Below are 24,089 nucleotides of genomic sequence, written 5' to 3' on the forward strand. Positions count from 1 at the left end.
CATTAGGCACATCAAGCCTTCTTATGCATCAAGAACAGCACTTGAGCACCATGCTTGGGGGCTATCGTGGAGGGAAAGTCACCAACAAAAAAAAAACACATAAATGTGAAAAAAACATGGCATCCAGTAGACTGTGAAAAGGACACCTGTTTATACTATGAGAACTGAAATAAGAACATCACCTTATCCAACTTTAACAGGAAATGTGTACATTGGAAAGCTCACATTTTTCACCATTCTGCACATGTCCATGAATGATTGCAAAGGTGCCAAATATTGATTTTGAGGATACAAATAAATACTAATGAGTAGGTGAATTTGCACATACAGAATCTGCAAATAAAGAAGATTGATTATAAAGTCTGTTCATCCTAATAGGGAAATAGAGACCTAGAGAACTTAAATAATTTGTCCAAGCTCATCCAGTTGGGGAATAACTGGCACAATAATTGTTCAAAATTAGCCTCATCTTGAAACTTTAACCTCAACTAAATTTCCATATAGTCAGTGTACTGGAAGGATTCGGAACATAGTGGCTGGGTTCAAATCCTACTTCTTCCATTTACTAGTTGTCTGCCCTTGGAATCTCAATACCACCTCACCCCACCCCACCCCCACCAAGCCTGATTATCTACCTGATGAAGTGGGGACAATAACAAGTGCCATTAATTGAGTGGCTGTGGGGATTAGAGTGACTAGTACAGTTCTTAGCTGTGAAGTGCTCAGTAACTATTAACTTCTTAGGCTCTATTACTTTCTCTGTAGCCACCATATATTGAATGCCAACTGAGTTGTACACTGAACCAGGAACATGGTATTTATATAGTCCATCTCACAACCTATGACAAAGGTTAAAACACATTTTAGAGATGAGTAAACTGAGGCTCATAGAGGTTTAAGCTAAGTGTAAGCTTACTGCTAAGTTTAGTAGAGAAATTCAGATTTGAACTCAACTTTGACTCCAGCCAGCTTGTTTCTAATGCCTTCTCCCAGTGCCTCTTGGGTCCATCATTACAGGATCTGTATTTGAAGAATAATTATTTAACAGTGATTACATACACCACAGCACAAAATGCAACCCTCTTTCATCTGCTTTGTGCTTTTATATACAATTTCAGATGAATTAGAAATTCTCTAATTGCAAATACAGCTATGTCAGGACTCTGATGTATTAGTCATAATGCTATGTCAATTAGATAAAGAATAGCTCATCTTCATATTTTGTGACCTGAAAAACATACCAACAATATCCCTATTTTTCCTTGATTTCTTTTTGAAATATCTCCATCGCTTCCTCAAGACTATAATGTTGTAGACATAGAAGTCTTCAAGAGGCATTTAAAGTGAGGTGCTGGGATCCCTGGGTGGCGCAGCGGTTTGGCGCCTGCCTTTGGCCTAGGGCGCGATCCTGGAGACCCGGGATCGAATCCCACATCGGGCTCCCGGTGCATGGAGCCTGCTTCTCCCTCTGCCTGTGTCTCTGCCTCCCTCTCTCTCTCTCTGTAACTATCATAAATAAATAAAAATTAAAAAAAAAATAAAACATTAAAAAAATTAAAAAAAATAAATAAATAAAGTGAGGTGCTTGTGATGATTCATTTTATGTCAACTTGGCAAGGCTAGGGTACCTAACTGTTTCATTGAGCACCAATCCAAATGTTGCTAGGAAGATATTTGTGATTATTATTAATAGTTTTTGTAGATATGATTAACAGTTACAATGAGTTGACTATAAGTAGACCAGATTATTCTCCATGTGCAGGTCTCATCCAATCAGTTGAAGGTTTTAAGAACAAAGGCTGAGATTTCCGGAGGAAAAAGGAATTCTGCCTGGAGACTTCATAGAAATCCTGCCTGAGTTCCCAGCCTGCCAGACCTATTCCAAGGACTGGAGATTCAAGACTACAACACCAACTCTTCCCTGAATTTCCATCTATCTACAGTCATGTGAACCAAATCCTGAAGTGAAATCTCTTGATAAATAGATGGATAATAGATAGGTAGATAGATAGAGACAGATAGATCTGTGTGTGTGTCCTATTGGTTCTGTTTTTCCAGAGAACTTTGACTAATCCAGTGACCAACTATCCTACTTTGCTCAGGACAGAGAAATTGTATGGGATGTGGACATTTCAGTTTTAAAGTCAGGATAGACTTGAGCCAACTAGGACAAGTTGGTCACCCTGCATTAAAGTATCTCTACCCTGTAGCAAGTGGCATGGTGAAAGGAAATATTAGTGCCATACAGATTTGCAGGATCCTTCCAATTATCTTGGCACAAGTTATCCAGCCAATAACAGGTCAAACTATGTTAACTTTGTACTGCCCTAGGTTGTGTTTGTGCATGATAAAGTTCACATAACATAAAATTTACTATTTAAACCAGTTTAAAGCAACATACCAATGTGCAAACATCATTACCATCTACTTGTGGAGTCTTTGCATCACCCTAAACAGAATCTCATGCTTGTTAAGCAGTCACTCTTCCCAGCTCCTGGCAACCATGAATCTGTTTTCTATCTCTATGGATATGCTTATTCTAGATATTTCGTATTAATGGAATCATACAACACAAGGTAAAATTTGTACATAAATGTTCATGGCAGTTCCATTTCACAATAATAGAAACGACCCAAATGTCCATCAGCAGGTGACTGGATAAATAAAATGTGGTATATCAATTTAAGGAATCTTATTTGGCAATGAGAAAGAATAAAGTCCTGAATACATGCCATTATGACATGTATATGTGTTGAAAACACTATGCTAAGTTTAGTAGGTTTTATAAGAGTACACAAGACAAGAATTAAAACAGAAAGAAAAAAATTCAGACTTTTTTTTTAGGTTTCCATTCAGGACCACAAGATAAACTTTGCAAAGATCCTCTCCTAACCATGTTACTACCCTATAATACTGTGTCCTCCATGTACTAATCTTTGCTGAAATCACTTAGCAACTCTCTTTCACTACCAAGCTTCCTTGGAAGCTTAGAGATTTGAGAGAATAGTTTGATTAATTCAATCCTTCAAATATTTTATAATATTATATATAAATGTGTGTATGGTTAATATACAGAGGAATTAAGACTTGGCGGGGTGGGATCAGTATATTACCCCAAAACCCCAATTAGATAGGCATAAGACCAAGGCATGGCTCTAACACCTAGGCCCATTCTCTTACATACAAAAGATATAGTAAACCATGAACATTCACTTTTATAAAATAGCAACTCAGGAGATTTAAATTCAAACATAAGTATGGAGTATAAATAGAAGGACAAATACAATCAGGTGGACTCAGTTAAGGAGGTCATAGTGTTAAGCATGTAGTGTATGCCCAATGACATATCACATTGAATTAAAAGGTTGCCTGAAGGAATTAAGTTTTGACCTAGACTTTTACAATTCAAGGAACACAGATTATGAGAGAGACTGAGGAAAAGTGTTTCAGGATTTAAATCATTTATTCATGCATTCAACAACTCTTTGACAAGCAGCTACTATGACCAGGTGCTTTTTATGGTTCTGAGGCCGTAACTGTCCTTACACACATAGAGTTTACACAGAGGGCAGGCCAATAATAGCAAAATGGTCAGATGTATTGAGTTTATGGAAAAATGTAAGCAGAGAAGAAGCTGATGAAAGATAGAGGCCCTTGAATTCTGGACTGAGGTGTTCAAATGTTAGATATGTTAGGCCCTAGATAGTCTCAATAGATTCCTGGAGCATGAAGATATCATCCTTGGCTATTCTTGTCCTATTTCTGTGTGTGGAAAAAGATAGGGAATGTAAACAAGTGATTGTTCTAAACAGGCATGAATATGAGTGCAGTCTGCCATTGCACAGAAAGATAACAGTATGACTGTGGCCTTCCCACTTTTTCACAGGATTTTTAAAAACTCCTATCAAGACTGACTTTGTGCAGGGCTTAGTTACACATTCGGCTATTATTACTCTGATAAGAAAAACCATTAAACACCTGTGTTGGGTAATATATGTCAATAACATCTCCCCTAGATCAGGACTCCATCTATACTCATCAATATTTAGCAGGACTTCTACCATGACCTGGTAAATAGATACGAAAAAGTCCACCTCTCTGCAGAAGTAGAGATAAGTACTTCCCCAGAATATTACTATAAGATGCTACTTGGATCTCCTTTATAATCCTATAATAAAACCAATAATAACACTTTGTACTTAGGAACTGCCTCACACTGAAAATCTCAAATGTTTTATAGACCATAAATTCTCCCAACACCCTTCATGAGATAAAGAATAATCACCCTCTCCAATTAACAGTTAAACCAGAAACTAGCTTGGCTGAATGACTGGCCCAAGGCCACTGAGGTAAGACGGAAGTCCACTTGTTCTGCAGACTAAAGCAGGGCTGATGCTCTCAACAAAGGAATGAGGGAAGTCATACTTCATCCCAAGTACTGGTTCCTCTTCCTCTTTCTTTCTCTACCAACTTCTCCTGATTTACAACATCTCCCCCAAGGTATCAAATGACACCAGTTGATAATGCTCAAAGTGTTAGCCTTCCCAGGAACATCTACCTTTTATTAGGGGGCTCTTGAAAGCTGGCTGAATTTCAAGAACCCAAGAAAGGAGCTCTTTGACTTGCTGCTGGAGAGTCTGTTCTCTTCTCAGAGCTCACGAAGTGTACTACCCCAGGAGTCATTCACCCTTGTACTCTGCGGCCCGGAGAGTACTCTCCTTCCCCTACTACATCATCCAGTGCACTGAGGTTTTGCTTTGTCTTAAGGACGGGAGTGGGAACCAAAGTCCTCTTTGTGCCCAGAACTACCCGACATCAGGACCCACCGGACCCACCTGGTCCCATCTGTGTATTTTGTAATCACATTCTTTGTGGCCAAATATTGTTAGCAAGTGTATCGTCTCTTGAAGTGTGCTAGGAATACAATCCAAACACTGCCACCAGGTGGGATCTCTTTCATCTAGCGTGACATTTTCCACAGCATTTCCAAATTCAACAACATTAAAGATCTCTTCCTACCTGGAAAGGAGAGAACAGAACAATTTGAAACCACCGGAAAATGCCTGGTTGCCATTGCCCTTTGTTAGGACTTGTATCCAATTCTCTGTAATTTCACATAGCCAGGCTATTACACATGATTCCAGAGGAAAGTAGGAACTAGGAACTTAGGACATGCGGTTTGCTATATGATCACTTGCATATCTTCTATGACATGCATCACTTCAAAGCTCTGGAGGAGGCAACCACACATTATGTATAAGGGCTGAATGCACAGAGAAAAATACTGAACATTTTTCCCCTCCCAATTTTCACACCACTGAAAGGAAGTAGTAGTGTTTTTCAATATATAAAAAGGAAACAAATTTCTATCAACTTGAAGTTCCTCTGTACAGCTCTGTGGAGGCTGCATAGATGTAATAGACTATGCCCAAGTTAAAAACAAATAAATAAAAAAAGGAAGCCTCTCTTTTCATCTTTCTGCCATCCTGGTGACAGCATGAGGATGTCACTGATTCTGCCTACGTACTCTTCTTTCAGCTGCTCTTCTAAAGGACATTTAAAGAATACCTACTGTTGGCAAAATGTTATCCCAGTTGCTATGCATGATTCTTAACCTTAAGAAACTGCATCTTAAATACAGATGCACATGTACACAGATGCCCATTTTATATGGTCAGTTAACTTCCCATATGTTTATGTACCAAATAATAATGGCCTTGACTCATCTAAGAAGGCTTTATGAAAACATTAAAATCCGAAGTTTGCTAATCTGGGGAGAATAAACACTTTGGCTTGGTTGTGTGTCATATTAGGAGGAAATTTGCATGAGAGTCTTTGTAAGCAAGAACAACTGCCACAGGACAGCAACAGATTATTGAGGCTATTCCTCATCAATTCCTTAAAATTCAAAAATGTATACTGACTTAGCTATAAAGATCATCATAAATCCCTTTTTAATTGGTTACACTTCCTCCAAAATATGTACTTCAGTAAAAATGTGTTGCACATTTAGTATAAATGTGGGAATTACAAAAATGGAAAAGCAGGGCAGCCCAGGTGGTTCAGTGGTTTAGCACTGCCTTCAGCTCAGGGTCTGATCCTGGAGACCCTGGATCAAGTCCCACATCAGGCTCCCTGCATGGAGCCTGCTTCTCCCTCTGCCTGTGTCTCTGCCTCTCTCTTTCTGTGTGTCTCTCACAAATAAATTTTTAAAAAATCTTAAAAAAAAAAAAAAAAAAAAAAGGAAAAGCAGCAACCATTGGTCTCCCAGAGCTTAGGATCCATCAACTTCCGTTCTCTCTTAATTCCTGCCCAGCCAAATTCTACTCAGCTTGCCCAGCACTGTCCAGACACTCCTGTTCTGTTTATGGCTCAGCAATAGTTACTACGATTGACAACATGGATACCTGAAATATCTATATAGCGTTTATGCAATCACTCTTCATTGCCCAGTAAAAGAATTGGTTTGCAGGACCTGGCTCCCTGCCAAAGCTATCAAGATCTTAATTTTATAAGGCAAGAATTTACCCTAGAGTTCAAAAATTGAAAAACAGGGTGGAGGAGTTGTTGTTGGCGATCATTTGTGGTCAAGGAGAGCTGTTTGCTTTTCTGTGGGCAGATATCCAGGGGCAGTTTAAAATGACTTCCCTCAAGGAAGAAATGCCAGAAAAACACCTGGAAATCCTGAAGCAAAAGTAAAGAATAAAATTAGTTCCCAGTGGTGATATTTATCATTTCTGCATTCATCACCATACCTAAACAACTTTAATTGATCCTGTGAAAGTTTCACGTGGGCCACCTGAGCAGCTATGCCTGGAAGTCTGCAGGGTGAAAAGGCAGATGCTTACAAGCGTGACAATCATTGGGTCCCTGGGTTGCATAGGTGACAAATGAGATCACCCCCTGCCACTGCCTTTCAGCTCCAGGTGACTGGAGGCTCTGTAACCTCTTCCATCCATAGTCTCATTGCCAACTGTCTCCTGGGCTGTATTTAGTGGAAGTGTTGGTGGCAAGGAAGAGGGACAAAAGGAAAATGGGAGAAGGTAGAGAGGGGTTTGAGCTAGAGAGTAGAAGATAGAGAGAGGAGAGAGAGAGCCACGTGTATTTCAGCATTGCCAGCTATGGTAGCCTGGAGACACGATTACCTGGGAAAATGCTATGGAAATAGGAAGGGAAGTGTTCATGGAATTGTGTATGGCACCGTTGCTTGGTCACAAAGTAATTTAAGTGTTATGCTTTTAGAACCCAACTTAGGGACACTTGGGTGGCTCAGTCAGCTGTGTCTGGCTCTTTAAAAAAAATGTATTTATTTGCTTGAGAGAGAATGAGAGAGCACAGAGGGAGAGGCAGAAGAGACTCCTTGCTGAGCAGAGCACCCAACATGGGGCTCGATCCCAGGACTCTGTGATCATGACCTGAGCTGAAGGCAGATGCTTAACTGACTGAGCCACCCAGGCATTCCAGGGCATCTGACTCTTGATCTCAGCTTAGTCCTTGATCTCAGGGTCATGATTTCAAGCCCTGCTTTGGCCTCCACACTGGGTATAGAGGCTACTTTAAAAAAAAAAAAAAAATGAGACACTCCAACTATCAAAATCACAAAGACTAAACCAATAGCCAGTGAAAGAACAACCTTCAAGGTGGGCTTGTAAAATTTCTCATGCTGTGAATGCAAGCATGACAGAAAACATTCTACCAAGGAGAAAGACAGCAGTTATTATAAGTAAAATCCTATTCATTTTTTAGGGTGGCTGTGGGTTGGTGTCGTGGTAAATTCTCACAGCACCATTATCAGTAGAAAATTTTCAGTATAGGTGGAGTTGAATAATACAAGGAGAAATAGGACTAGGCATGTCAATTAATTATATAATCTTTGTGTGTTATTCTGATATGTTAATCATGACACAGAATATAAAACAGCATAAAAAAGGAATAAAGTCACCTCACAATATAATTCCTTTCTAATTAAACAGGAAAGGTCAAAACATTATATGATTATAAAGATACAATTAGCACATGGAGATCTTCTATGCTCTAGCATAGAAATAGGGAGACTGACAAGATATATCCCAATATACTAATTTTGGTTTTGTTTGTTATGATTACGGGTAACATGAAAATACACAAAATATAGTTACTACCCTCAAGGAGTTGACTAATTCTTATTCCTTACTATATTTGTTTAATCATCTTTAATTTTAACATCTTTAAAGTTTTAAGAAATGTCATAGTTGAAAAATGGTTAAAATTAATGCAGAAAAAAGAATAATCAAAGGCTAAAACTAAATAGGAAGACAAATATTTTGTATTCTGTATATTTATATAGGACAACAAATTTGCTGGTGGGAGATATTTGACATAACACCTCTTAGCTTGTCACTATTCAGTTGGACTCAGCTCCATAAATACTGGTTAAACACATAACAAGGTATAGCGATATTAGGGGAAGGCAATGGGAGTAAGAGATGAATGATTGTCTCTGCCTTCAAGGTTCTTGCATCCAATAAGAAGTAAGATCGATATAATGTTATTTCCACCTCTTCCTAATCCCAAATCTGTGCCTTAGATTCATGTCCAATTTTCTTTTCTTTAAGATTTTATTTATTTATTCATGAGAGACACAGAGAGAGAGGCGGAGACATAGGCAGAGAGAGAAGCAGGCTCCCTGCGGGAGCCATATGCAGGACTCAATCCCAGGACCCTGTGATCACACCCAGAGCCAAAGGCAGATGCTCAACCACTGAGCCACCCTGGTGTCCTTTGTCTGATTTTCTTATTTAGGATAGAGAATAGGGCCAAGCCTTTGGGTGAAACTCTCTGAGTGACTAGTTGTTTTCCATCACTGGACAGCACTCAGCAGGCTCTCCATTCCAATTTTTTCCTGGGGTCTGAAACATTTTTCTTCCAGACCTTCTTAAGGCTGACTTTGCCATCATCCAGGTCTCATTTCAAATGCTGGGTCCTCAGAGAGGCCTCTCTTGACCACCTCACCATCCTGAAACATCACCCCTGCCAATATTCCCTTTCCCATATCCACACCATTCTTGATCCTATTACTTGGTAATCCTGTGAAATTGTTGTACTTTTTTTTGGTTTAGGTTTACTGTCCATTTCCCTTGGAATATACACTCCATGAGGGTAGGGAGTCTTTTGTATGGCTATATCTCCAGCTTCTAGAATAGTATATGGCTTATGATGTATACTCAATGGATATTTATGATCAAATGAGAGAGAGAAAAAAAAAAAAAAAAACACCTGCCTCTGCCTCTCTGGGTCTTATTGTCTTGACCCTAGATTTTTCTTTAAAAAGACAAACATTCATTTAGTTCCCAGTTTCATCTCTAGCACCTGGAAGAACTTCTACATAATGGATGTTCGGAGTATATATATATATATATATATATATATATATATATATATATATATATATGCAAAATAATGATAGAACAAGAACCAGGGGGGAAAAAAGACCTAAAAAGCAGAAAATCAAGAACAAAAACATTGTGTAAGCCAGGTTATGGAGTTGTGTGTTGATTTCCTTGTCTTTGTTTCCATCAACCTTTAAGTGTTGTTCACAAGTTCTAGGCTTGCCTCAGCTATGTGACAAAAATCAACGATTAAGGATGAGCTATGTGAGAAAACTTAGCCCAAGTGAGAGGAGTAACAGAATCCTTTAGTGCAGCACAATGATAAAAATCAGAATCAGCCAGAGAAGGATCCAACAGTTGGAAAATCTCTGGGGACAGAGAGTGTGACAAGAGGTCCAGCCTTTCTTCCCAGGTGGATGTTCTCCCATTACTGCCAACCCTGGGGGAGCTGGGTTTTATTAGAGAGGCAGCCGTTTCTTAATAAGAGCAAACAATACCAACATACAGAATCTCTTAAGTGCTAGAAGAGGTCCTAAATGCTATGAATATTTAGAGGAGTAAGAGCTCACAAGTCCTTGGACTGATTAGGAATCACTCCTTGGAGAAGGTAGCATCTTCAGATGGGTCTTGAGGAGCACAAACCAGGCATATGAAAACAACAAGAGAGGAAAGCAGAAAAGGACCATCTAGTATGGCTGGAACATATAGGATATGTGGGAAAGAAGACAGGTACTCAAGAAAATTGGGTCAAGGACAGATTATGGAAGGCTATGAACACCAAACTGAGGTTTTGTTTTGTTCAAATTCATTTGGTAATGAGCAACTACTTACTGCTTTTTGAGAAAGCTTAAAATACTACTGAACTAAGCTTTAGGAAAATCGATCTAGTGGTGGTATTTAGATGATTAGTAGGGTAGGCATGATTCTAAAATGACTCTCAGTCATTTGTATCATTGCCTCCATCTTCAGTGTAAGAGGAAGCTGTGGATATGATGGAATATCACTTTGACGATTAGCTTATGTTATGGCAAAACTGAGTTTAAGAAAGGGAGGTTATCCTCTGTGGGTCTGAACTCAGGAAAGTCCCTGATCCCTTGGGACACCTGGGTGGCTCAGTGGGTGAGCATCTGCATTCAGCTCAGGTAGTGATCCTGAAATCCTGGAATCGAGTTCCGCATAGGGCTCCTTACAAGGAGCCTGCTTCTCGCTCTGCCTCTGCCTCTCTCTCTGTGTCTCTCATGAGTAGATTTTTTAAAAAAAAATCTTTAAAAAGAATGGGATCTTTTTTTGGAGAAAGAAATTAGAAATACTGTATTAAACATGTAAGACGCTTTCCACTGGTGGCTTGGAGATGAAGGCGACCACATGGCAGAAATGACAGGTGGCCTCTGGAAGCTAATGACAAGCCCTGCTAATAATAACCAGCAAGACGATGAGCCCTCAATCCTGAAACTGTAACGAACTGGATTCTGCCAACAGTGAATGGGCTTGGAAGAGAATTCTTACTCAGAGCTTTCCAATAGAAACACCACCTACCCAACACCTTGAATGAGAGACCCTGAGCAGAGAAGCCAGATGAGCCCACCTGAACTTCTGATTGGAGGACCTGTGAGGGTGTGGGTTTAAGCTCCTAAGTTTGTAGTAACTTGTTATACAGCAATAGAAATCAAATACAGCAGGAGTGAGGATGAATGGAGAACCATTTGGGAGTTTAGGTTAGAATAAACTAGTAACTTAATGAAAGAGGTTGCAGTAAAAATAAAGAGGACAGGTGGAAGAGAGATCAAAGAGGTAGCCTCTGTGTGACTTAGTGATGGATTAGCTCTAGTGGTCAGAGAGAGGAAGAGGGGGGAATGTGAGTCTGAGACAGGGAACCTGGATGGCTGAAAGGATAATGGTGCCATTTATAGAAGAATGGAAACCAAGAATAAGATGGTGAAGGATGACCATTTTCATTTAAGATGCACAGAATTTGTGTGATGCCAACAGCATATCCACAAGTTTATTAAAAAATGGGAGCCTGGAGCACCTGGGTGGCCCAGTCAGTTAAGCACCTGACTCTTGATATCAATTGGGGTCATGATCTCGGTGTCATGAGATCGAGCTGCACATTAGGCTCCATTCTCAACGGGGAGTCTGCTTCTCTCCTCTCTCCCTCTCTCTCTCTCTCTCTCAAATAAATAAATAAATAAATCTTTTTTAAAAATAGGATTCTGAAATTCTATAGAGAAGCTTAGGCTAGGAAAGTCATTTTGGAGTTCCTAATAAATAAATAAAAATGCACAGCTACAGTGAGTTAACTGAGGAAATTACTGGAGAAAACTATTGGCATAAAGTTGGATGAGGATCTCAGAGGAAAGGCCTCTCTCACTTCTGTGCTCTTGAAACTTCCTCTGCCTGGAATATTCTATCTGAAATAATCCTGTAAAACCACCTACTTAACTTTCAAATCTCAGTTCAAGCATCATCTCCTCCTTGTAGCACTTCCTGCCTTACGCAGCCATTCAACATTATCTTAAGGTTTCTTAAGTGGCAATATTCTTATCTCCCCAGTAGACTAAGTTTTCAGAAGACAGGGGCCATTTTTATTTCATCTTTGCATTCTCAACACCAAATCAAGTGTCAAGAACACAACAGACACTGCATATTTGCTGAGTGAATGAAACAAAGATAGGAATAATCAAAAAGATAGGAAGGATCCAAAATAGTGCCACACACATAAGATAAAAAGGAAGAGAGATCCCAAAAGTGGGTGGTAAATAGTGTCAAAGCCTTCAAGATAAATAAGGCTGAAGACTCAGTGGTGGGGAGGGGTTGGTTTGGTGATTAGAAGTGTAGCGCCTAACACAAGAACAGTACGAGTACAAAGATCAGATTACAGATGGTTAGAAATAAAATGAAGTGATGTGATTTGGAGGTAGTGAGAAAGTGAAATGTCAAGTGAACTTTTTAAAGTAGTTCAAAGATCAAAGAAAGGAAAGTGATCGATGTTTGTGAGCCAGATAAGGAAGAGAGTTTTGATGTGTTTTTGGTTGGGAACTGGAGAAAAGCTAAGCAAGTTCACAAGTAGAACAGAAAATAACCCGTCCATGGGTTGAAGATTCATTCACTGTTCACGTTGGAGGGTCCTTATACAAGACCCTGTTAGTGACTTTACATGTTCACTGCTCCTTCTTCCTTGACAACTGAACTCCAATTCTTCTTGCAATGGCAGTGTGCGGAGGCCCAGACAAGACTCTTGATTTCCCAGTCCCCCTTGCAGGTAGGGGTGACCAATGTGACAAAATTTTGACCAGTGAGAAAAAAGAGATACCTGCCAGGGGTCTGAGAGAGGTTTCGCTTTCCCAGTGAAAAGGAACTGATATAGCCGGTGCCTCCCCTCTCCTTCTCCTTTCTCCCTTGAGAAAGCACTTGATGGCTGAAGTTGCAAAAGGCATCTTGTGACCTTAAGGCAGCAAAAAGTAGAGAAATGATAAATGAGTCCCATAAAACACTAATAATGACATTCATTAAGCCCTGAACAGATACCAACAGCTCCTTAACTGCAGACTTCCTACAACAGGAGGAAAAATAAGCCCCTATGTGTTTAAGCCACTGTGATTGAGATATATACAAATAGATACATGTTTTATTGCCCCCAGATAAGTTTGCAACTCATAAGGTATTAAATATCTTCAATCAGGGGACGCCAGGGTGGCTCAGTGGTTGAGCATCTGCCTTTGGCTTAGGTTGTGATCTGGGGTCCTGGGATTGAGTCCTGAGCTTCTCCCTCTGCTTGTGTCTCTGCCTCTCTCCCTGTGTCTTTCATGAATAAATCAATACAATCCTAAAAAAATAATAAATATCTTCAATCAGCCTGCTGCTTTTGAATCAACCTTAAACTGTCTTTACTTTGCCATCCACCTTATGTGTATATATTTCTGGAGGCAGGAAATTTATTCATTACTAAAACTTTCCAGACCATTTTTGGAAAGTTTTGGCCATGAGACAGCCTTCTATTCTCAAAAACTTTCTAGGGTTGCCTCCTTGCCCGAGATCTAGCATTCCAGGTCCTCCATAAACTCATTCCACCCTGCATCCCATCTCTATTTTTCCTGTGCTCTCCTGCATAAATACTCCATAAAGTCAGATCAGCCTTTGTCCCACAGGACTCGGCCTTAGTAACAGAGCCAGCTCAGGCCCACTTCTGCAGCTTCTCTCCTACTGCTATTCTTTCCTAACCTACAAGTCCTTCATGTTTGGCTCTAAAATGTTACCCATTTTTCAAGGCTAAATGAAGCCCTACTTTTTCCAGGGAATTTTCCCTGGCTACTGCATCTCCCACTGATCTCCTCCTATTACTGACACAGCAAATTGTGACCTAGTCTCCAAAATATGGGTGAACACTGAATTAAGCCTTCTCCCACTATTTGTTCACTGTCCCGTGTGGGTTTCTTTGGCTTACCTACTAGAGGGGAAACTCCTCCCAGTCTAAGACACATTCTCGCATATTCTCCCCACAACTGCTAATGCAGCCTTACATACATACTCAATAATAATTTGATGGAGTTTTTTGGAAATAAAGGTATACCGTGCTTAAGGGATCTAATAAAACATGCTTAATACACATAAATACACAGGCAGGATTTTGTGGTGAAAAGTAGAGCTCAATTCAACAGAATCCACTAAAATTCTAAATTGGTGTTTGCTTTATAAAAATGTCTTTAACTTTCCTTCCTTTTAGGAAAAGAGACTGATATAAATGTCCTCCGATTCACTGGTAGGCTGTAATGGTAACACTTATTCTCTAGCATAAAAGAGGAAATTCCTGTTATTAAAATATAAAGCAAATTTCAATTAACCAGGCTCAAGAAGAAATCAGACACAGGCACTTGTACCACAATCATATTCAATTCTGAAGTTCCTCTTTCTGAATAGCTCTAAATCCTCCATACATCAAGTAAGCCAGATGCCCAGCCAGAATTACAAGTCCTATAATTTCTTCCTTGGAGAGGAAGGCATCTAAAGATGCCAGCATTTGGAGACTAGTTAATCCATCCAGATCTAAGCTTCTATGGCCTTTGACAAAAGAAACACTGTGGTACTGAAGTACCATAAGATGGCATCTCCAGATGTTCTAATGAAGGAACTATTAATTCCATTTCTATTTGGTCTCAGTTCCCTAGGAGGGCACTCAGAGTGTCTGGCATGGGTGCCATTTATTTGGCATTCCTGGACATGATACTGCTTCCTACACCTGTTTCATCCCTTGCTCCATCTTCTTGGGTGTAGGCTCCTTGAGTCCAGGGCTTGGCCTCCACCAGGATTCTTCAGTTTGCTGGCTTTCATCTACACTTTCCTCTCCAGCCTTGCTCTTACAGCTGAGTGTCTCAGCTAGGGATTATTCTACCTGCTAATCCTCTCCTTGTTACTTTGTCTCTTCTGAATGTGATGGCTAGTCCCTGGAATATAAAGCTGGATACAGCTTGACTGCTGCTTTACATAAAAACATACAAGCAATTATCTTAGCTCATAGCTGACTCTTCTTAAGCATCTGCTATGTGGTAGGCACTGTCTTAATCTCCCGACACTGACTGCTCAAGGATTCTCTACAACAACCTCGTGAGACAGGAATTATTATTTTGCACTTATGGCTCAAATAAGAAAATGGAAGCACAAGAAAGGGACAGTACATGGGGCATCTGGGTAACTCCGTGGGTAAGCGTTTGCCTCTTGATGTCAGCTCAGGTCATGGCCTCAGGGTTAATTGAACCCTGCATGGTGCTTCATGCTTGGTGGGGAGCCTACTTGAAGATTCTTTCTCCTCTCCCTCTGCCCCTCCCACCTCCTCACCTGCACTATCTCTCAAATAAATAAATAAATCTTTAAAAAAGGGGAGTGAAGTATATAAATCTGGGAAGAAGTGAAGTGAAGGTAGGCATTGAAGACATGCGGTCAACCCCACCACCTACAGCTTCTACAGATGAAGAATTATGTTGAATGCAGAGTGGCAAAGGGTGCCATAGAGTTATACACTAGAGAGGAAGAGAAGGAAGAGAAGCCTTAGGGATGGCTACAGAGGGGAGAAGGGTGAAATTTTGGCAATGCAGAGGGGGGCTGGTAGAGACCCAGGACCATATAACTTGAAAGGTCAGAGGTGACCACTGAAGCAGAGGATTTTTCTTCTCAGTTTGGCATCTTCCGGGGCTAAGTATAAAGATGTGAGGAACATTGGAGGCAGACCTGGAAAGTGGAGGCAGCTCATAGAACTTAAAGCAGAAAGGAGAAGGAAAGAACCAAAGACTCACAGGGAAAAATCAGGAGAGACTTTCCAGGGTCTATTGAAATTTGCAATTGGGTCTTCATTATTAATCACAAAAGCTACTATGCTCTTGATGCCAAGGAAAGATCACACACATGATCCCCATAATCCACACAACCACCCTTGGACTATGCATTATTATCTGCAAAACAGTTCTAGGGGTGGCTGGGGGCAAAATGCAGACCACAAGGGGCTGAGAAGTGACAGAGTGGGGGAGAATGCAGTCTGCCTTTGGGATAAATTTGGGATAAAAAGGGATTGAGCTCCTATTAAAGGCTAGTCAGGGCGCCTATCACTTGAGCACTGCTTTCCAAAACAGTGCTGAACAAAACAAAACTCTAAAAGAGACATGTCCTTATTCTCCTTCAGAGAAAAAAGTGGGATTCGCAAACCCACTGTGATCTGGGAGCCTATCTTCCTTTTGGTAAGCCCCCACTCTGCTCCCAAGGAGGGGACGGATAGCACGACAGATGTTCACTAAGGGCCTTACTGCACCAGGCTGTGCTCCCTGCTAAGAACATTTCCATAACTGTCATATTGAAAAGTCAGTTTAAGTGCTAACTTCATTAATAATAGTGTGGTGAGTAGGGGCCAGGAGTCAGACTTTCTGAGTTTGGAGCTCAGCTGTGTCACCTAGGAGTGTCCTTTTCTTCCCCTCAGTTTCCTCATCTGTAAAAAGAGCTTCCTTGTGAAAACTCTTTAAAGATAATACAGGTGAGGGGCACCTGGCTGGCTAGATTGGTAGAGTTTGCGGGTCTTGGTTTCAGGGTTGTAGGTTCGAGCTCCACCTTGGGGGTAGAGGTTGCTTTAAAAAAAATACAGGTGAAACATAAAGCATAATGAGTGTCTAGGGCCTGGGGAGTGTGGGGTAAATGTTAACTAAGAGTTTGACCTCCACTTTACAGCCAAAAAAAGAATGAGCACAGATCTCAGAATGAGAAACCGTAAGCGCTTGCTCTGGATTCCTGGATGTCCCAGAAGTGGTTGTTTCATCCCTAGCCACCGTCCTACAGAGAAACCCCTTAAGGGGAATGAAGTGGTGGAGTGGGTGTTGTGGCACGTTTGCTTGTTTATCCGTCCTTAAGGAGGATTGACTCACACCTATTTTCCTCCCGGGGGGGTGGGGGGGGGGAGATGTGAAGTGAAGATGTGGCAGAGGAGGAGCTGTGATGGGTGAGCCCTCGGAGAGACAGGAGGGGTGGCACCCAGGCACAGGTGCAGGGTGCACAGCTTGATAAGGAGAGGCTCCGGAAAGGAAGCAAGCAAGGCTGGTGCGCGCACCTTGATTTTGTTTGGTATCAGAGGAGAAAGAGACTAGGAGGAAGTTTATTCGCCTCTGCCCTCTTGAAGGCCTGGGCACAATCAATATTCTTGGAGGGATCAGAACACACCCTGTGCCTTCTACCCGTTCTTCCTGGATCTTCTCCTTTTCCCCCTCCTCTCCCAGGCACCCCACCCCTACTTCCTCTTCTCTCTCTCCCCCTGCTGGTTCGCTGGCTACTTCCCCTCCCTCCTCTCCTCCTCTCCGGGCTGCAGCAGGGTCAGGCTGCCTACAGGGCCAGGGCGAGCGAGCCTGGCCGCGGAGCGTACGGAGCGGCCGAAGAACCAAGTGGTCTCTCTCTCTCTCTCTCTCTCTCTCTCTCTCACTCACACACACACACACACACACACACACGCACACACGCACACACACTCAAAACTCTTCGGACCTGCCGCACCGCTGCTGCTCCAATCCCTGGAACAGGCGAGCGAGCGAGCGCCCTCCGGACCGCTGCGCGCACCCAGACCCGACGCAGCGCTAGTGCCCTTCCCCAGCGGCCGTCTGGGCCGGGTGTTCTGGAACATAGAGAGGAGAAGGCGCTTAGGATCAGACCCTGGAGACACCCGGGCCACACGCGCCACGGCGGCAGCTCTTCCTGGGCGCCCCGGCGAGGACGGCGCCCGCAGCGCCCTGCGCGGGGAGCCCACCTGCGGCTCTGCGGTCCGCCCGCGCGGACGGCGGCTCGTCGGGGTCCCGCTGCAGCTCGCCGCCGCTAATTTGAGGTCCAGCCCCCGGGATCCGTCGCGGCCCCGGAGCGCCTGTCCCCAGCCCGCCTCGCGGGGAGCGCGCGCGCGGCGCCGGGTCCCGGTATGGCTGGGGCGCGCGGGCTGCTCTGGCTGTGGCTGGGCTGCTTCTGCGGGAGCCTGGCGCGCGCCGAGAGGCCGAAGCCCGGTCTCCCGCAGCTGCACGGCGCCGGGTCCGGAGACCGCGCGGCAGGTGGTGGCTCGGGCCCGGTGCTGCGGCCGCTCGACAAGGTGTCCGAGCACATGCTGCGGCTCTACGACAGGTACAGCGGCGGCGGCGGGGCCCGGGCGGAACGCGCGCGGGGGGCCTCGGAGCGGGGCTCGCAGCCCGCGCGCCCCCAGCCCCTGCGCGAAGGCAACACGGTCCGCAGCTTCCGAGGCGGAGCAGCAGGTGAGTGCCCAGGCGCCCCCTCTCCGCGCTCGCGCCGCAGGTGGGTCCGGGGACACCCCCTCCCCGGCTTTCTCGCCCGCCCTCTGCTCGCGGACGCTACTTAGAGACGCCGGGGCCGTTGCCCACCGAGCCCGCGTCGCGCCGGCGAGTAGGCCCAGCTGCAAAGCCCGAATTGAGAGGGAGATCTGGAGAGAAGCAAGGGCCGAGCAACCGAGTAGGTCAGGGGGAGGCTGCGGGAGCTGCCCGGAACGGGGGAAGGGGCCACCCCATGGCCGGCGGAGCCCTCCTGCGCTGGGCGCCCGGGGCCCCCCTGGGGCGCCCCGTGCTGGGGCTCCAAAGCCAGCCAGCCGAAATTCCCTTGGACCGGGCTTGAGCCACGTTTACCCAAAGGCGGATGTCATTTTATGCCAACTCCGGGGCACCAGAGGGGAAGGTCCCACTCGGACGAGGCGCCTTCCCTCGCCTTCTGGACGGCGGCTTCTCCAGGCCTCGCACCCCCCTTGGGTCGCGCCCCCCGCGTTACTGCAGCGGACGCTCCCTATTCGCTGGCCGCTCGGTGGCAAACACACAAGCTGAACCAGGTGGTCGGGTGTTTCCATTATTTAAAACCCATCTGGACAAATGGAGGTTGTACCTAGTCTAACCTGGGAGGAGTTGAGGGGTGGGGGTGGCCCGCGGGGGAGGTAAACACCTCCTGGAGTCTGCGGATGAAAATCTGCTCATCCCATTTTTCATCACACGCACAGATCACTGCAGACTGAAAGCCCGGGCTTAGCAAGGTTCCCCCTGTCCCCTGTGGCGAGCGCATCACTGGCGCTAACAGCCTGCCTCCCTGGTGCTAACAGCCCGAGGGAAAGTTTCCTGGACACTGACCCGGTTTCTGTACGCTTTGAAGACGCATCTGGGCTTTTTTGTCCACCACATTCACGATAAAGGGAAATGTAACTGCAGAGCCTATCTTCAGCGAACCGTTGAAAAATAGCCAAGAATCTTCCTTGACTCATGCTCTATCACTTCTGTCAGAATCACTAGAAAGAAATTTCCCAAAGCTTTGATACGCAGGACTCCCGGAAAAAAAAGGAAAACCAAAGCAGCCATCAAGGAAAGCCCTAGGTTGACACTGTAAATACACTCTAGAGCTCCTAGGCATGGTGACTTTTACAATAAATGTGAATTATGCTTTCTAATGCAGAAGTCTTTCACTAGAGTCTGACCTGAACCAGATTTTACTTTGTCCTCAAAACCGTGAGTGTAATCCGTAAGGGGCTGCCCTCTGCTCTGGGTTATCCACAGTATGCCAGCCACTTGAGGAGGCTGTCCTGGCAGCGGACCACTCCAGTCAATGCCCCCTTTAGTTCAGTGCAACTCTGAGGGCAGAGCTCAAGGAAGGAACAGTGTGGGAGCAGCAGGAATAGGGAAGAAGTTGGGGGGGGGCAAGGCAGGTGGCAGTAATGAAGGTCCCCAAGTCACTCTTAGCTTGATAGTCCTTTTCTTCCTGGTATTCTCTGCGAGTAGCTAAAGCACCCGAGAGATGAATAGCTTTTTTTGGTATCAACAAGTTTCATTTTTAGCATGAATCATAAGGTTGGGAGGTGGAATGTGAGTTTGTTTCACTCACACCCATTGCCTGGTTGTTTGTTTCTTTTAGGCTGAGTGAACCATGCGTAGGAGATGGATAAGGATCTGAATAAGGCAGGCCCCATGTACGTTTGGGCTTCAGCTCATTCTGTGCATTATACTTTCTAGCGTCCCTTACCAGCCTCACTGGTCTTACACCAGCAAATAATAAACTCTGATAGGGAGGCCAGAAGTTCCTTTGAAATGATGAATTGCAGTTTGAAGCATCTATACAAGGCTGTGTGCCCTGATAAGAAAAGTAATCCCTTTAGCATCCTAGAGACCGTCTTAATGACTTATTCATCAAACGTAGACACTGGTTTTTGTGAAAGCTTAAGTGTCATGTTACTGCATCGACGGAGGCTCCTGGAGAGGTGGTTCATGTTGGACCTTTTCCAAGAGTGTTTAGTTACTAACACACTAAAAAGACCTTATTATAAGGCAGTTCTGGCTCTAAGAAGGCACGACTTCAGGAAGGTGCTAAGGCTTTGTCTCGTGACATATGTTCCTATGTAAGTGAAAGATGCAGTCTGCTTTAATAAATCAGATATGTTTTCTGGTCCCTGGTGTTTAGGTTTCACAACATATAGGCTTCTCTGTAGCAGCGATGTTACAGATTTTAGTGGAGGGTCAGGTGGTGTGCTGTATATATGCAGTGGTTGCTGATCCCGCAGACTTTCCGAGTGCTTATTCAGGCTGAGTTATAGCCTTAGAGCACTATTTGCTCCTTGGAACATACCTGATTAAAATTATTTATTGTTCTAAATCTAGAATATCTTTGGTTGAAATTTAGCTGCTGTGGTATCCCTCTGATTACTTTCTACTTAAATCATTACTTGATGGTGGGTGGCATTCATCCTAAATACACTCTCTGCTAACCCCTTTTTCTCCTCCCTCAATGCTATGCAGTCGGCGTGCCAAAACCGTAAGTTTGGAACACTCGTGAGTCTTTTTGTGATGTGTAAAGGTTTACATAAAGATAGGTTTTATCTTTCCCTTTGTAAAAGGTCATTTACAAAACTATTGGTGACAGAGAAGTTTAGCTTTATAAAAATATACCATCTTTGAAGGAAGGCAAGAGGCATATGAAATCAGCTTTTATTTTGATCTCAGTTTAAGTTGTTCCTGGCTACTATGTAATAAAAGAAGAGTATTTTACATGAGGTTTTCTCCTGGCTTGATCCTTTAAGATATATATTTTGTGTTCATTAGTTTCTCATCATTCCCATAGTCACTCTTCTTTTTCTTACCCATAAATTTAACTTCTTTAGGAAAGTGATTAAAGCACACATGTTCTTACTAGGAAAGTATCATTATTTTAATTTATGACATATAACTACAAAAAGATTGTATTTCAGTGGATATTTGTCACCTTTTAAAAAAAAATCACACAAACCTCATAGGTAAAACAAAACTGAAGTAATCGGGACCCAAAAGTGAATATCGTCCTTTAATAAGAAAGGGAAGAGTCTCTCCTACCATGACCAAAACTCTTTAAAAATAAAGTATTTTCATTTGATGTGTTTCTGAAGTACAAGGCTAAATGATAAGGCTTTGGGAGAGATAAAGTTAAGGGCAGAATGAGCATTCTAATAGGATAGAATAAGCATTCCTGTGAAATACATGGGCCTGTGAGTGAACATCGTTTTTGATGGGTTTAATGGCAAGAAAATGTAATAGCTTTATTAAAACATAGTTATCTTAAAATTTTTGGCACCTAGAAGCTAGGCTTGAAATTAAAGAGTACTCAGGTTATCTAATGTTTTCATTCAAAGGACAGTAGTACATTCTGCAGAAGCAGAGCTGGATGTGCAACTGCTTTGAATTACACACTGCTTTGAATACATGATAGCTCCCAATGAAGTTTTTACTGTAATAGTCAAGAGAGCTTTACAATCTCTGACATTTCAAAATCCATAATGCCAACCATGAATTCTTGATTATCCATACTAATGGAAAAGAGGAAGAGAATGAGTTACGTGAAAAAATTATTTAAATCTAGCGTTTTAGTATAGTCAGACACACTCAAAGAGACCAAGAGACCGCGAGGGTCAATGAAAAAAAAAATCCCCTAAGTGGATAATTCACTCAGGAAATAGTTCTACATTAAAAATATGTATATAATTAAGAATATATCAAGAGGGTTACATACATTTTATCTAAGCAGTGGAAGTTTATAAGCATTTGACTGACCCAGTTTAGATATCTCTAAAAATTAAATAAGGACATGAATGTCTAATCTGTTCTCAGCATTTTGGAATTATGCAAGTTTGTATTTAGAAGAGGCTTTAAGGAAAGCAAGTTCAACCCCCTTATATGCAAGAAGAATTGGTTGTCATGATGTATTTACCAGACAATTTTTCAAACATACTCCACTCATCTCAAAACCTATTATTTCTAATAGTCTAGTCTAATTTTCTAGAAGGAAATTTTGTAAAAAGGGGTCTTTGGAAGATGTTAATAGGCGTTACATAAAATTGGGTCTTGTGGTCAAATAGGTTTGGAAAAAATTATAATTTTTACTTACTGTGGGAACTTTTGGGGCCACTAAATGCTAGTGAGTCCCCTTAAGAGTGGATCATTTACTCCCTGAGTGAGCATTTCACAGAATTGTGGTTCTAAGATATCTAGTTGGGGAACCACTGGTTAAGAGCCTTCTTAATTTCTCAGAAAAGGATGATATACAAAATTCAAGTAAATATCACAACCGAAAACTGTCTCATTTCTCATTTCCCGATTAGCACCTATCTCAGGATGTTTTCTTACACTGTTACTTTTTTGGGCTCAGGTTCAGTTGCCACTGTACCGCCTTCCTGCTTTCATGTTTTCAACTTCTCTGGATGGAATTGTAGAGTCTCACTGTCTTTAAATTTCCATTTTGTCTGTTTCTGTATGAATTCTCTTTCTTTATTTTCTTCCAAAGGGTTAATATTCATTATTTCACAACCAGTGTTATGCTTTTAACAGAAAAGCTGCTTTATTTGTGGAAAAATTCACTGGAAACCATACACATCACTTTATGTTTCATCACCACTAATATCTTGATGAAAGACACATGCAAGACACCTATCAAATCCCTTATATAATCACCAATGTGTGTTGTATTTATTAGACATAACAAAAATCATGCCTATCAAAAAACAAAAAGCCTAGTGAAAATTATTGAGCAACTTTGCATATACTTTCTATTCACTACTCAGAATTTTTTTTCAACAACATCAAGACTTTTCTCCCCAAATTTGGATGGTTTTCCCATTTATTCAATTTGTATATCCTAGTAATCAGTATCTTAATAACTTGATTTTGGTGGGAGTAGTGGAAATAAATTTGGCATCATCACAAATAGTCTCAGCTTGAACTTGCCTATGCCAGATTTCAATTCAGAGTGCTCTGTTATGATTATGTTACGAACCCATGAACATAGAATTATGTAATGGAAACACTGACATAGTATTAATCAAGTGACACAAGTATACCAGGATAATATCTACTTTGGATAGTAAATGAAGGCAATGTAACTGAAGAGCACTCATATATGGAATATATTTGGAAATGCGTAAAGTTGCTAGTCTATTCACATGCTAGTAGTGCTGTGTCCTACCATGTTGGTGGTACCTGAAAGCAGTACTTTCGGTAACACACTCTTCAGGGAACTGGGTGATGGGCATGAGCAATGGGTGTTATACTATATGTTGGCAAATCGAACTGAAATAAGAACAAATGTAAAAAAAAAAAAACCCATACTTTTCAGGGATGGTATGTTTAAAGGCATAGATGCCTCTATTTATTTAAAACACCTATACATATAAATCATAGAGTCTATTGAGCATGGGGTGTTTATTGGCTCCTTCAATAATGGACCTACCTTTAAGACCATCATTTCTTGGTGACAGAACCACGGTAAATGCAGTGGCTAGATTTTATTTGGGCACACTATGAATAAACATTTTGGACAAATTTTGAACAAAATTTTTGGACTACTGCGTTACCATCTTCAGCATGGACTTCTTACTTTACTGATTGAAGTCTATTAAATATTCCTTTTATAAAATAAATGCATCCAATAATTGTAGAAATACAAGATCTTTTGTCCAATCCTCCAATTTTACCATTAAAACAACTGAGACCCAGCATGATCTCATTTGTTTTTCTTTCAAAGAACATTTTAAAATTAAAATATTGCATGGTATTAAGCAAAAGACTATTTGAATTAAGTGTAACTGCTATACTTAGGCATGGGTTAAGGAAAATGGTTTTCAAGTAAAGAAGAGATTCCTGGTATTTTAATTTTTCTATTATCTGAGTCTGAGTTAAGAGATCTAGTGGCTAATCTTGGCTGAATTGCTAA

At 42.2% G+C, this 24,089-nt stretch overlaps 2 protein-coding genes across 2 annotated transcripts in view; both read left to right on the top strand.

Annotated features, from left to right (window-relative positions):
• CFAP299 (cilia and flagella associated protein 299) overlaps nt 1–158 on the top strand; it is a 628,121-nt gene extending 627,963 nt beyond the window's left edge. Inside the window, exon 9 of the mRNA XM_072810639.1 lies at nt 7–158. Coding sequence (XP_072666740.1) covers nt 7–45 — 39 coding nt within the window. The 3' untranslated portion in view covers nt 46–158. The remainder of the gene's footprint in view (nt 1–6) is intronic.
• A 17,641-nt stretch (nt 159–17,799) lies between these two features.
• The window catches only part of BMP3 (bone morphogenetic protein 3), a 28,284-nt gene continuing 21,994 nt past the window's right edge, over nt 17,800–24,089 (top strand). Inside the window, exon 1 of the mRNA XM_072809916.1 lies at nt 17,800–18,124. Coding sequence (XP_072666017.1) covers nt 17,800–18,124 — 325 coding nt within the window. The remainder of the gene's footprint in view (nt 18,125–24,089) is intronic.

Source organism: Canis lupus, chromosome 33 (assembly GCF_048164855.1).
Source record: "Canis lupus baileyi chromosome 33, mCanLup2.hap1, whole genome shotgun sequence".
Classification (NCBI taxonomy): Eukaryota; Metazoa; Chordata; class Mammalia; order Carnivora; family Canidae; genus Canis; species Canis lupus.